Genomic DNA, 14,379 nt, shown 5'->3' on the forward strand with positions numbered 1-14,379 from the left:
AATATTTTGGATTGACTTCTGGGAATGAAAGCATGGTATTGCTGTGTTCCTTTAATAGCCAATGCTTGAGCAAACCGATTTTTTAAAAAACACTCAGATTCAACATAGTCTTCCTGGGTTGAATATGCAAAGTCTATGTTGGTGATGTTTTCTACTGCCCACTCAAAAAGTTGTAGTGAAGTTTGGATTTGATTTCCATAGGGTCGTTGCAAACTGGCACGAGCTGCCAGTCTCTTTACCAAACCCCCTACGCCATCACAAGGCCCTTTGCCGACTTAAACCAACTTAAAGAGGCTGTTATCTCAGCCAAAGAAGACTGTTCTTAAACAAAGATATTGAATTGAATTATTTTTGTATAATTTGATTAACTGCATAATTTCATTAAAATAATATATTATAATTAATATGAATAATTACTGTAATCATAATTATTAATTCTAAAAATGATTTCAAAATCAATATTTTAAATCTTAATAATTATTAATTATGGTTCATTGATTCATTATTACTATTTTCAATTTATTTATTACTTTAATTTTATTAAAATATATTTTCCATGAAAAGGAGCTTTAGTCTTAAATTTTTTTAACAATGAAGCCATTGTCGTCCCAAATTAATATTTTGCCCAGTGATTCATAACACTATTAGCTATTCATAGAATTAATTTTAAAATTTTAAAATATGTACTTTTTAAAAAATTTAAAATTTAAATTTTAAATTTAAATTTAACAAACTTTATTAATCCTAACCCATATGGTGTCGCATATCACAGGAAAGGGCATTATATATGCTATAAAATGACACCAATCCCAAGTCTGTAGCTCACTTAGGAAAGCTTCTACAGTAATTCAAAAACACGGGGTTCCCTGTTTTTCGGCCCATTTTTGGCAACTTTACAGCCCTGTAACTCATAAACCAGTTGACATATCACAGTAAAATTTCATATTTTTTCAAGTCTATACCAATAGTACACATGTGCCAAATTTCAAGAAAATCCGAGATGGTGAGGTCAAAAATGGTCTTTTTTTGTGTTGATTTGACATGGAATGACCCTCATATCTTCTTCAATCCAGGGAGTAAAGCCTTGTTAAATTAGTAAATCAGTTTCAAAAAGTTTTTATAATATGCTTAATTTTAATTTATTTCTTATTATTTCGATCTAGAAAATAATTTGTTGTAAAATGTGAAGTTCGAGTAGAAGATAAATGAGAGAGAGTCGCTGAGAGAAAAATTAATTTTTTTAAAAAATAAGAAGCAATCTCTTCATTCCAAAATGGTATAATTTCAATAGAATTTTCATTCTTTTGTAGCAAATTAGCTTCTTGGCCGAACATTTAAGAAGAAAAATAACATTAATTTTAATGGCATTACATCTGGACTAGGAGCCCAGAAACTTTTCACCGTTTAACAGGTTCTTCCACTGCGCCAAACCATGCTCAAATGACCAACACTTTCCTGAAAGTTAAAAAAGGTTAACACAGCAAGCATTCCAATCGAAAGGCATCTCATTTTACATAATAGCACAATGATATTCTAATCCTTTGCAAGTTACTGAGAATTTTTGATAAAAACAGTTTAAACAGTTAAAAGGAAATCGCAACTAGGTTACATATAGTATATTTAAATATACACAAGTGTGTACTTATTTATAAAATAGTAATTAAATTTATTTTTGATAAAAATTAGGACATCCTGGACAGCCTGGCCAACCTTCACATCCAGGATATCCAAGTGGACCAGGACAACCGGGACATCCCAGCCAACCAGGTCAGCCTGGATATCCAGGTGGACCAGGTCAACCAGGAAGACCAGGGCAACCAGGCAGGCCAGGACAACCAGGAAGACCAGGGTATCCAGGACAACCTGGCCAGCCTTCACATCCAGGTCAAGAACAACCAGGACAGCCTTCTCAGCCTGGATATCCGGGTGGACCAGGCCAACCAGCTCACCCAGGATATCCAGGAGGGCCTGGGCAACCAGGACAACCAGGAAGACCAGGATACCCAGGGCAGCCAGGGCAACCAGGACAGCCATCGCAGCCTGGATATCCGGGAGGACCAGGACAACCAGCTCACCCAGGATATCCAGGAGGGCCTGGGCAACCAGGACAACCCGGACAACCAGGCGGATCAAGCCAACCAGGAAGACCAGGATACCCAGGACAACCAGGAAGACCAGGGCAGCCAGGATATCCAGGGCAACCAGGTCAACCAGCTCAACCAGGATATCCAGGAGGGCCTGGGCAACCAGGACAACCCGGACAACCAGGCGGACCAAGCCAACCAGGAAGACCAGGATACCCAGGACAACCCGGACAACCAGGAAGACCAGGGCAGCCAGGATATCCAGGAGGGCCTGGACAACCAGGTGGACCAAGCCAACCAGGACAACCAGGCGGGCCAAGCCAACCAGGAAGACCAGGATACCCAGGACAACCCGGACAACCAGGAAGACCAGGGCAGCCAGGATATCCAGGTCAACCAGCTCAACCAGGATATCCAGGAGGGCCTGGACAACCAGGTGGACCAAGCCAACCAGGACAACCAGGCGGGCCAAGCCAACCAGGAAGACCAGGATACCCAGGACAACCCGGACAACCAGGAAGACCAGGGCAGCCAGGATATCCAGGTCAACCAGCTCAACCAGGATATCCAGGAGGGCCTGGACAACCGGGACAACCAGGTGGACCAAGCCAACCAGGACAACCAAGTGGACCAAGCCAACCAGGAAGACCAGGATACCCAGGACAACCCGGACAACCAGGAAGACCAGGGCAGCCAGGATATCCAGGGCAACCAGCTCAACCAGGATATCCAGGAGGGCCTGGACAACCCGGACAACCAGGTAGGCCAGGACAACCAGGAAGACCAGGGTATCCAGGACAGCCTTCACAACCAGGCTATCCAAGTGGACCACAACAACCGGGACAGCCCAGCCAACCAAGTCAGCCTTCTCAGCCTGGATATCCAGGTGGTCCCGGCCAGCCAGGTAGGCCAGGATATCCAGGATCATCTGGGGAGCCTGGACAGCCAGGAAGACCTGGTAAATTAATGCTCACATTAATTTATAAACTTTAGAGCTACTCAAAATTCTGAGTAGGCCTTATAAATTCTTTCTTAAGCCTACCGGACAAAATAAATTCAGTGTCAATTTTGGAAGAGATCAACGTCATGATAATAAAAAAATGGCAGACTGAATAACTATTGCTTAGGTTTGCAAGTCATGTATTGTAACCAACTTGACAAAATATCAAACATGGAAACAACTTGTCTTCCGGCTTAAATATTTTTTTTCTTTTTGTAATTAAAAATAAATTAAATTTTAATTTTAGGTCAGCCAGGGCAACCAGGACATCCAGCACAGCCAGGCTATCCAGGTGCTCCTGGCCAACCAGGGCAGCCAGGACATCCAGCACAGCCAGGCTATCCAGGTGCTCCTGGCCAACCAGGGCAACCAGGACATCCAGCACAGCCAGGCTATCCAGGTGCTCCTGGCCAACCAGGGCAACCCGGCCAGCCAGGAAGACCCGGATACCCAGCACAACCTGGTCAACCGACTCATCCAGGCTACCCTAGCGGGCCCGCCCAGCCAGGTAAAACATGAGCTTTACGCAATTCTACTTTATTTAAGCCAAACGTTTCCAGCTTATTAATTTTACTTGATTTTTTTGATCACTCTCAGAGTATTTCTCCGAGAAAATTGGAATTTCGTTGCAAATTAAGTTTTTTATGGGAGTATCATTGCCTCCTGTTTTTGTTTTTGGCAATCCTTTCGTTTTTTGAATCTCAAAACATTTATGATTAAGAATGGGTAGATTTTTCTGCTGATTATTTGTTTTCTGCATATCTACTACTGCAGTCATTAGTGCCAGACTATTAATAAATTTTTAATTTTGTAATTTTTAGTCGCGTTAACATCTGAGGTAATTTGGTTCCGCAAAGTCTTACCACTATCAACAATTTTGTATGCAGTCAGTAATAAGAATGTCAGGACAATTATACACTACCTCATGGTCCGGTATTACAAACGACTGCATGCCATTCGTTTCTTGAAAAACTTTTTAAGGCGCAGTTTATTTTCTACATTATGATTATTATTTTTATTTATATAAATTTAGTACAATCAGTTTACTGTAAACATCTACAAAATATTTGTGACGTCTTATAGATACAAAAAAGATATTAAAGTAATATTATGCTAAATCAGGTCAACCAGGATATCCTGGACAACCTGGCCAACCAGGACAGCCTGGCCAACCTGGGAGACCAGGTAAAACTTTACTTAACTCATTCACTCTTATAATATAAGTTTCTAAAATGTTTAATTACTTATTACGCACAGCAATTTAATGGTAATTATTAAGTAAATCCAAATGCTCACACACACACACACACACACACACATTATATATATATAATATTTTATATTTATATTATATATATTTTATATTTATATATAAAATAGTGCGGGTGAACCGACAAGGCAGCAGCGATTAGAGGCGAGTACGCAAAAGTAATATGCATTGCAGTTCTCAGTTCACTCTCGCTCATCACCATCTTTGGTTTTTGTTATTGTATCAATATGAGAAATTTCTAGTTAAGTACATATGTTAGCTATCCACCTCTGCCCATTGGTTGGTAAAAATATAGCCCTCCTAAAGAAATTGGATTCATTATATACGCAGGAAACTAATATGAATTATTCAAATCTTAATCAGGATACCCAGGACAACCAAGTCAGCCAGCTCATCCAGGAGGACCTGGCCAGCCAGGACAGCCCGGTGGACCAGGTAACTTATATTCTAATTATCAATAAATAAAGAATCGAAGTGGGAAATAATTTATCAGTAAATTATCTAACAATAAATGAATAAATTATTTTATTTTGGGTAATAAGTAACCTCGGAATGAATATAATTTGATTTTGTGGGTTCTGATGCTCTCTAACTTTTTGAGGAGATGCACGAGTAAGCCTCTAATATAAATGATAGGTAACTAGTGTGGCCCCTAATTATGGCGAATTCCTCACTCATGAGCACTTCAAATTATATTAATACGCGTAAAAAATATTAATAAGTAATATATGAGTTTTTAATAAAGATCCAGGCCCCCATACAAATAATAATAAAAAATTAGCAAAAGTTGTTATTATAAGTTCATTTATTGCTAATTTCAGGTCAACCCGGACATCCAGGACAACCTGGCCAACCAGGACAGCCCGGTAGACCAGGTAACAAAAATTGTCTTCTCTTCAACAATCTGTCAATTTTTATTGTGCAATTAATTCCCTTCTTTAACCATACTTTGAATAATGGTTCTGTTAGCAACCTAATATCTTGATTATTAAGGAGCAGTTATAAATTAGAAACAAATCGTATTTAAAAACGTTTTGGCAAATTTAATGACTTTTTCAGAGACTGGGCTAAAATAAATACAAAAGTAGTACACTAATTCACAAATATAAATTTATGTAAAAAAAAATAAATAAATAAACTAACAAACATTCATACTTCAATGTTTGGCTGGGGCCAGAGTTCCAAAACGTTAGACGTTTTGGAAAATTTAATATTTTTGGGTCCAGTCAAACATTGAAAGTATTCAATTATTCATCAGTTTAAAAAAGAAAATAAATTTAAAAAAAACAGTAGGAAACATTGAATAAAATTTTAACTTACCATTCGGATTTTTGGCAAATCAGTTAATAAAATTATTTTATATGTAATAAAAATAAATTTATTGAAAAACCAATAATAAATATAGGGCATGAAATAAATCATCCATAAAATATAAATTACTACCTAATATAACAATAATTTTTTTTTTTCAGGATCACCCGGATACCCAGGTCATCCCGGACAACCTGGTGAAACAAGCCCATCAGTTACAGTTATTACATACCCATTGCCCATTGTACCTAGTCCTGGCTCTTGTCCATGTTATCTTGTTTCCCCAAATGGTACAGAAAGCTCTTCCGTACCACCATCGCCACCTCAACTGCCACCTAATATACCACCTAATGCTGTAATTGGTTACATACCAGTAGTCTTTTATCCCTATTGTCCAGGAAATTCAACAAATGCTCAAGAAGTTCAACCAATGTTCCCATCAGCAGTAACAGTCCCGTATCAATGTAGTCAGTGTGATGCTAGTAGTTCTCCGTCTGTATTTTACAGAAGACAAAGTCGTGGTGATCATAAATATACATTAGATAGTGTACTTCCCTTTGAATATGGAGCAAAAATAAATCCTAAAATTCGTGTGAGAAAAGTCGTTAACAAACGTTTATTAAATTAGTTTTCGTTTGAAGCATGTGCCCGTCCATCAGTTGTGCCATGCGTGCCATACTGCGTAGCTTTATTGAATAAAGCCTGCATGTCATTACTAATGGATAGCCACCTTGTCGTTTACGTGTTATAAACAAATTTTTTGTAACATCGAAACTGTACTACGTCATTGTGATTGTATTTTATTTAAACAGACATTTTTTTTATTGGAGCGTCCATGGTTTTTGTACAAGTTTTTCTTTTTTTTACTAGTAATTTATGTTAATAAATTTTGTAATAAAAACTGTTCTTATTTATTCCGAACTATTCCTTGCCTAATAACTATATTTCTATTATTCCCCCATTTTATGGTACTAAGGGTGGAAAGACGCGAATGGTTTCGTACTGCAACATTTGAAATAGAGATCTGAAATAGTAGTTACAGAAAATGAAGGAAGAGAAATTTAAATGAAAAAATTAGAAACCAAAAAGGTAATGCAAATGTAGAATTGAGACACATTGCAGGAGAGCTTAAAGATGGAACTTTTTTAGAACCCACAAAAAACTATATTTTAGAAATGTTTTTCTATTAAGTAATCTGCTTATATTTACTCTGTACATAAAACTTTGGATTTATATTGTTTAGGCTATTTAAACAATGGGACGCTAATGATTACTAGGTTCTGGAGACTGAACATCCAGAGTGGTGGAAGGATCACTTTCGGTCATTTGATGCAAAAAATATAAATATTAAATACGTTCTCTATTGGTTTAAACCATGGATCAAAGTGAAACCAAAAAACTGAGATGTTTCAGGAGAAGAGTCCACCTCTTTTCGTCCTTATTACTTATTTCAAAGGCACGCCTGCTCTTAAGAAATTGTCTGTGATCTCATAAAAAAGAAAAAGATTAGGCAAATAAGACTAGATCTCGGGGGAGTGGTTCTTTTCGACTTTCGGGATGAAGATCATTCTAGCCTTTTTCCATGGTGCTGAAATATCCGATAGTGTCAAACCGCTCTTAAATTTCTAAGAGTACATATTTCTATCTGTTACCCTTTTTAGACCAAGAGACTTGAAAGGCCGTGGGGTCCGTTTAACTAAACTTTATCTCGCAAAATGGTAAAATTTGAAAGAAAAGTTACTTTATCTAACCGTAAAGGACAACAAAATAGCAATATGCTCCTCAGCCACAAGAACTTTACATTTCGAATTTTGATGCCCCAAATGAATTTCATTTACTACCCAATAAATGGTACACAATCTAAAAATACGAGTAGGTCTATGAATATACAAATTTTATTACCTTTAACAAAAAACTGAAAACAATCACTGACCAAGATACTTTTCCTTGCAAATGAAAAAGTAAATAAATAGAAAACTTTAGGCTTCAAAAGCGCTCATTATCCTATTTCCAAGAAACAAAAAAAGTGGAATATTATTCTCATCAGTTGTAACTACAAAAAAAATTTAGATTGGTTTTCAGACACCTACACTCATCGATTCCTCGAGAAGAACTAAAAAATGAAGTAGAGGTTCCAGATGTCAAAGTGAGGACTGACTCAAACGTAAGGCAAACTACTCAGAGAATTACTTTTTTCTTTACTCTTGGATTTGAATTTCTCATCTGCGAAAAATAAAGTTGTTTCTAAGTATAGGACTATAGCATATTCATAATACAATTATAAGGTTGGTAGGATAGAAAATAGATTAGTGCAAGAGGCAAGGGAACATAATTCCCACAGTGTCAAACTCACTTGGACACCTTATGGACTCAGTGCACAAACTCTTCAAATCCACCCGAGGATTTATGCACTCTGTTAGGAAGTAAAAAGATTGCGAGTGTGCTTATCACTGCAGTTTCAAAGAGTGGAAAGAGAGCCAGAAAAGAGAACCTTCTTTTCACTTAACAAAATGGAATCTCTTTTCGCCCCTCTCATTAAATTTTTGAACAACTGATTTGTGAACTTCTTCATAGCCTTACAAAATGAACTGTTTAAACAATCCTTTGGCTATTCTGCTTTGGAACGCTACGAGTCATAGAATCGAACTAGACGAACTTGTACATGGAATATTGCTCTCATTACCAAAACAACAAGTAAGTAATACTTTTCTCCAGATAAATCATATCCCGAAATGCATTTCTGCAGACTCTTGGTCCACGTTCATCGGCCGCTGGTTCAGAAACACCAGCAGTGATGGTGCTGAACTTCCTATCCTTGTGGACATTCTCTCAATAATATTCTTTCTCTCAAAACTATGGCTTTATATCTCCTGACAAACCCTTCTACTTGCCAACATTCTGCTCCGATCATAAGAGGACACCTAATTTCACAGATATACGCACTATTTACTTACGATTGACTACAAATCACTTAGGAATAAAACTCATAGAAAACTATCCTACAAAATTCAACTATCTATCCTGAGGCATGAGGTTCATGAGCTCTTCTGTGCCTCAAAAAGCCATCTATTTTTGCCGTATTTACCATACCCAAATTTTTACTACATATTTGATAATACAGTAATCTTGTCTCCTCAAAGAGATTTTATAATAACCACAAGAAGCCTTCATTCCTATTTTTTACCATTGTATACGTGGTTTAAGAGATGGAGGTTCAAATTGACTTTCATAGTTCGTTTTATTTAGTGTAACTGTTTATAATCTCCTAGAACACATGGATGATTATTTTGATCTGTCAATATTTGTGATAGGATTGTAGCCGGAGTCAATAAAATAGCATTAGTTAATCTCAGTAATCTAAATTGATTTAATAAATGGATACACTTAATAAAAGAACATTATTTTAAAATTAATTAAAAGTAAGAAATAATATTTGTACAAGAGAACTCCACCCGACCACCGGCTGTGCAATGAAAAGTCTGCAACGTTATCAGCCTTAGAATATCAACTTCGTTATTAAAACTATACATAATGTTTCAGTAGCATTTTTTACCCTATCCTATACATTATCTTTGTGATTTAAATTTTCAAAAATAAAAATGTGTAGCTTATATTTTAACATGTCAGCTAGCAATGCAATAATGTAACACAAATGCCATCTCTTGGATGCTTCTAAAAACTGAACGCATTTAGAAAATCAATATAATTGTTTTCATTTTCACATTGTGAGGTCTGTGCTAATGCCCAAGTTAACTGAGTTATTTCCTAAAAATGCAAGTAAAATGGCATTATTTTCTGTCCGTAATACAATTTTTAAGTAGTCCCATTCTCTTTTTTGGGGGAGATTTTAAAGACCAAACTTAGTTTTCTGAAGATTAACAGTTCCAAGTTATCAAGTTTCTAATTGAGATATCTGATTTTTGACTAACTTATAGAGAACAATGTCGGAAGGTACTGGGCTACAGCTTCGAAGTGCAAAAATTGATCAAATACTCGCTGACATCAATACAACTGAGCAAGAAAGGTTTTTCAATTCCAGTACTCATTTGGGAACAGGTTAGTTCAGAACTGTCATTATAATAGTACAGCATTTACACTAACTTCCTAGTGTAAACTTAACTAGTTTTATTATCTATTGATGAGGCAGTTGTTTTAAAAATGAATTGTAGATATTCCAACTCCGATTATTGTATGCTTTAGTATATCTAGTAAATTAGATATCTTAAGAAGTTTACTCCAGTTGTGAGGCTTGCACTTTTGGTTGCTTTTTCAAGATAAGATAAACAGAGTAAGAAAAATTGTTAGAGTGTAAATGGTTCTCGTTATAGGGATGGATGTTCTTAATTTGATAAGCACCTACAATTTAGTTACTTGTCCAAGTTCACAATACTTCTATCACTAAATACATTTATAATCCAATTTAAATTATCTTAGGCCTTAAAAAGCGTTTACATTTTGATTTTCTGAGTTAATGATATCTTACAGAAGTAATTAGAAATTAGTTTCACAAATTTGTTTACAATCGATTTTTGTTTTATAAATTCAGGCAATATTGTTTTAGGAAGCCTTGGTTGGTGTGAAAACTGGAGATCACCTCAACATCTAATGTTTCAGTTAGCAAACGCCTGTTTTTTAATTTCTTATTCTGTGCCCTCAACTAAGAAAGGAATTATTTTTATGCATGGAGCTCTAGTATTAGGTCAATTTTCAATTATTTAAGGAATCTCTTTACTTAACGATAAAATATGTTTTAAAACTACACTTCTACTTTTTAGGATTCTTCATATTCACAGCTTGGGCATGGATTGTTGTTTGTGCCCCTGATATATTTTTCTGGAATCTTAGTTATACATTCATTAATTTATGTCAATTGGTATTTCTTTTGTATCAATTAAGACCAGTCAAATTTGATCCTGAACTTGAAGAAGCGTATCATACACTTTTCGCACCATTTAAGGTATTTTTTTGTGTATTTTAATTCTTATCTTAATATTCACCAGCATAATCTTAACAAAAAATGACATTATTGATGTATGTAATATTCTTTTTTTTCTTTTTAAATAGGTTTCTAGGATTCAATTTAAAAAACTGATTGGAAATGAAATGGCTCAGATAATGTCATTACATGCCGGAGAGGCATATGCACTACAAAATCTAACAAGAACTGATAGATTAGCATTACTTCTTTCTGGAAAATTAAATGTTCTTTGTGATAGTCATTTCCTACATCCTATATTGGCTTGTGAATTTTTAGATTCACCCGAATTTGAAAGTAGAGCTAATATGGATGATAAATTTAAGGTAAGATGCTTTAAGACATCAAATTTGATTTATTTAAAAATTAATTAAAATATAATTTATTTCGTCAGGTGTCCATAGTTGCTGCAACATCCTGCAGATATCTCTATTGGCAGAGGACTTCTCTTGAATATTTATTTGCAAAAGAAACATATTTGGCTACTGTAATGTCAATTTTAATAGCTCGAGATATAACAACAAAACTTTATGCTATGAATAATAAAGTAAGTAAATAATAAAGTAGATGTTCCCTTTCTAACGACAGCAGGTAATAATGTTTTTAAATAATGTCTTTTCTATTCGGATCTTGAAAAATTGGAAACGGCTAATATGTAAATAACTTATTTTTTTCCTTCTTTTTCTTTATTTATTTTGTATTAATTGTGCGTAAATCATGTTTAAGGAACATTTGTCAGCTGTGAAGTGAGACTTATTTCTATAAATTTGTGAATTAAAACTGTCCGGTAGGGCAGTTGTATAAAGGTTGTCTATATCTTAGGAACTCTTTGTGAAAACTGTAGAAAAGTTTATACAATATTTATTATATATTGATTTGCAGATAGTTACTGAAAAAGGTTACCATTTAGATATCAGATTACCCAGTATTACTTCATCTTTGACTTCAGCAGGAGATCATAAAAGTCCAACATTCAAAGCAATTAAAAAACACACTACAGTATTATCTGGGTCGTTACCTAATTCTCCTGAATCAGGTATTAATTAATTTAGAATTAGGTTAAACACAAAATTATCATACTTTATGCTTAGGAAAAAATGTGTAGTGGTAAGAATTAGTGTAATGTAAGAATAGTAGTAAATAAGTTAGCTAGTTGACTGAATAGTAAATCATAATTTCAGTTATATTTTAATCACGAAATTCTGGCTTTAAATAAATTGTGCTATTATTTATTTATTGGTAATCTATCATGATAACTCAATAGACAAGTTAACATTATGAGGTCCACTTTTGCAAGTCCCTCCATTTTCTCACAAACGCTTGTGCTTTAGTGGTCCATCGTTAATATTTTTCTCAGTTGATAGATATTTGAAAGTCTCAAAACGTTCAAATTACTTTTACTTTTGCAGTGCTAATTGTTGTTTTCTTCAAATTGGATTGTAAGTGGAATATGTTAGTTTTTCTTCTAACAGGTTTAGGATTTTCAACCGTCCTTTTTTTAAAAGAAAAAAAATACAATCTGGGAACATTGGTACCCGAAACTTTTTTCTTTCACTGCCGGCCTCCGGACTGTTTACTCTCATTATAGAGAGTTTTAGCTCCCAGGAAGAGAAAATCTAAGAGCCATCAACATTTATTACGCTCTAGCAAATTATTAAGTGAAGAAGTTTTTTCGACGAATAATCAACAATTTTGTTAAGCAAAGTCAATTCTTCGTTGTCTTACACTAAGCAAAGTCAAAGCATGGCAATGCACTTCTTCATAAGTTTTGTTAAACCACTTTTTTGTTTGCCATACTTACATTTTTTTCCTTTTCTAATTGAATTGAAACTCTAGTTTTGTAGATAATTCAATAATTCTGGGGGGGGGGGGGTACAACGCTTAAAATCTGATCTCAAAGCAACTCGTAATAACATTCATAGGAACTATTCAACAATCTTCATTCTGATGACCTTAAAATACTATTACTCTTACTATTTTATAAAATTACTGAATAACTGTTTTTTATGAGTAGTTCACTATCTTAATTATTGTTGTGTAAAGTTAAGTAATACTGCCCATTTTTCAGACTACTCAAGGAATTATAAGGATTTTTATTTGAGTTACTATATTTTGAATAATTATCTGAGAAAATTATATTTGCAGACTCAGGGAGAGCTAAGCTTACACTCAACTGCAATTATCATTACATATAGTTCTGCTATTAACAGAATATATATTTTTAAGAGCAACAATATATGCTCCTTTATTTTTTAGAAACCCTGACAATTAGAACTGAACAAAGGAGAGCACAAGAATAACGACCGAATCTCAAATTTTTAAGTTAAATGTTTTTCGAAAATAAAGTTGATAGAATAACTTCACTTTCTGTGAATTATTTTTGAGATTTTTCAATCTCTTTATATGTACTTGTATACAATCCTTATAAGTATGGGGTTTGTACGATTTACAAGTTTTCATCAAGACTTAAGAAAGTCTCGTCTCACGGACGAGCAATATAATTTATCTCTTCTGGGTCAGTATTATTGAAAGTACTGAATTAAGTATTACATTAAAAGAAATGAGATGATATTCTAAGATTTATTTTTCTTATTTGTTAAGGACATGAATAAATATTCCTGTTACTTTGTATAGTTAACTCATCAATTGAAAGTTTTTTTAATTGCTAAAAGTATGATTTTAACTAATTCTACCCACACGTAGAAAACATTTTTAAAAAAAGCTATGAAAGTGATTGCCCTGTTTGTCTAGCAATCCATTTTCCGGTTTGATTCAATTAGGGGATCATTATTGCTTAGAATTTCAATTTTTTTTTTTTTATGTAAGTGAAATCAAACAAAATTATGTTGACGTGCCCACGTCAACCTTTAATAATATCTTGAGTATGAAAAAAATAATAGTCATACATCTCTTTGTTAAGAGGATAAAAAACATTGTATTCATATACCTAGGATCGCAGATTTTGTTGCAAAACAAGTTCCATAGATTTTTTAATTTATTTTTGGTATAATCTCTTTTAAAATCTATTTAATCATTGAACATTTATGCTCATAGCTCCAAGTTTAATTTTATAGTAAAGAACGTAAGGTATTCGCCTCTGCCCACGACTTAGGTATCGTTAGTAGGACTTAAAGCCTGCCAGAAATAATAAGCTTCACTTTATTTGTAAACTTTATATATTTACTCACGTTCGTTGTAAATTTAATGAATATATTTTTTTTAGTGTATAACAGCAGAGAACATTTATGTAAAGAAAAAAACGTTCCTGTAGTACCAAATGGGAGGGTAATAGAACATGTACCAATGAGTGAAATGCCTTCAAATGAAGATTTAGCTTCAAGCAATGAAGTGGAATCGTGGTTAGAATCATCATCGAAATATCATAGCTGTGAAGTAGTTGATAGCTAATAGCATCACTTTGAAGTTGTTATGAAATTTGTATCAAATTGTCTTTCATGATATTTACTAATACATTTTAATAAAAGAAAAATCTATTATTTTTTCCTTCATTTGTCCTTCCTAAGGTATTCAAATTATTTTGAAGACAAAAAGAAAATCAGATCAGAAGTATTATGTTGAAGTTTAAGTAAATTTATTAACTTCTTGGAAGATTATGTAAAGTTACAATTATTGCTCAGCAAATTGCTGGAAAACTTCTTTTTCGATTTGTTAACCACAGTATATTACACGTTCAACGTATAACCCCTCAATATTAATTAATATTCATGCTTTAAGCCCT

The 14,379-nt window shown here is 34.3% G+C and overlaps 2 protein-coding genes across 11 annotated transcripts in view; both read left to right on the plus strand.

Annotated features, from left to right (window-relative positions):
• The window catches only part of LOC141456848 (uncharacterized), a 74,087-nt gene extending 67,521 nt beyond the window's left edge, over nucleotides 1-6,566 (plus strand). For 8 of the 10 annotated variants that reach the window (XM_074133181.1, XM_074133208.1, XM_074133190.1 and 5 more), the window contains 6 exons: nucleotides 1,687-3,042; nucleotides 3,332-3,592; nucleotides 4,207-4,269; nucleotides 4,718-4,789; nucleotides 5,176-5,229; nucleotides 5,827-6,566. In XM_074133181.1, coding sequence (XP_073989282.1) covers nucleotides 1,687-3,042; nucleotides 3,332-3,592; nucleotides 4,207-4,269; nucleotides 4,718-4,789; nucleotides 5,176-5,229; nucleotides 5,827-6,293 — 2,273 coding nt within the window. In that variant the 3' untranslated portion in view covers nucleotides 6,294-6,566. The remainder of the gene's footprint in view (nucleotides 1-1,686; nucleotides 3,043-3,331; nucleotides 3,593-4,206; nucleotides 4,270-4,717; nucleotides 4,790-5,175; nucleotides 5,230-5,826) is intronic. The other 2 variants (XM_074133244.1, XM_074133217.1) reach the window with 2 other exon arrangements.
• Nucleotides 6,567-9,317: 2,751 nt separating this feature from the next.
• Nucleotides 9,318-14,135, plus strand: LOC141456891 (popeye domain-containing protein 3-like). The gene is made up of 8 exons (XM_074133258.1): nucleotides 9,318-9,438; nucleotides 9,601-9,721; nucleotides 10,227-10,364; nucleotides 10,441-10,622; nucleotides 10,730-10,966; nucleotides 11,035-11,187; nucleotides 11,523-11,676; nucleotides 13,864-14,135. The coding sequence occupies exons 1-8, from the start codon at nucleotides 9,406-9,408 to the stop codon at nucleotides 14,046-14,048; spliced, it is 1,203 nt and encodes a 400-aa protein (XP_073989359.1). The 5' UTR covers nucleotides 9,318-9,405; the 3' UTR covers nucleotides 14,049-14,135.
• Nucleotides 14,136-14,379: the final 244 nt, after the last annotated feature.

This window comes from Rhodnius prolixus, unplaced genomic scaffold, assembly GCF_049639745.1.
Source record: "Rhodnius prolixus isolate KJV_2025 unplaced genomic scaffold, Rpr scaffold_1, whole genome shotgun sequence".
NCBI lineage: Eukaryota > Metazoa > Arthropoda > Insecta > Hemiptera > Reduviidae > Rhodnius > Rhodnius prolixus.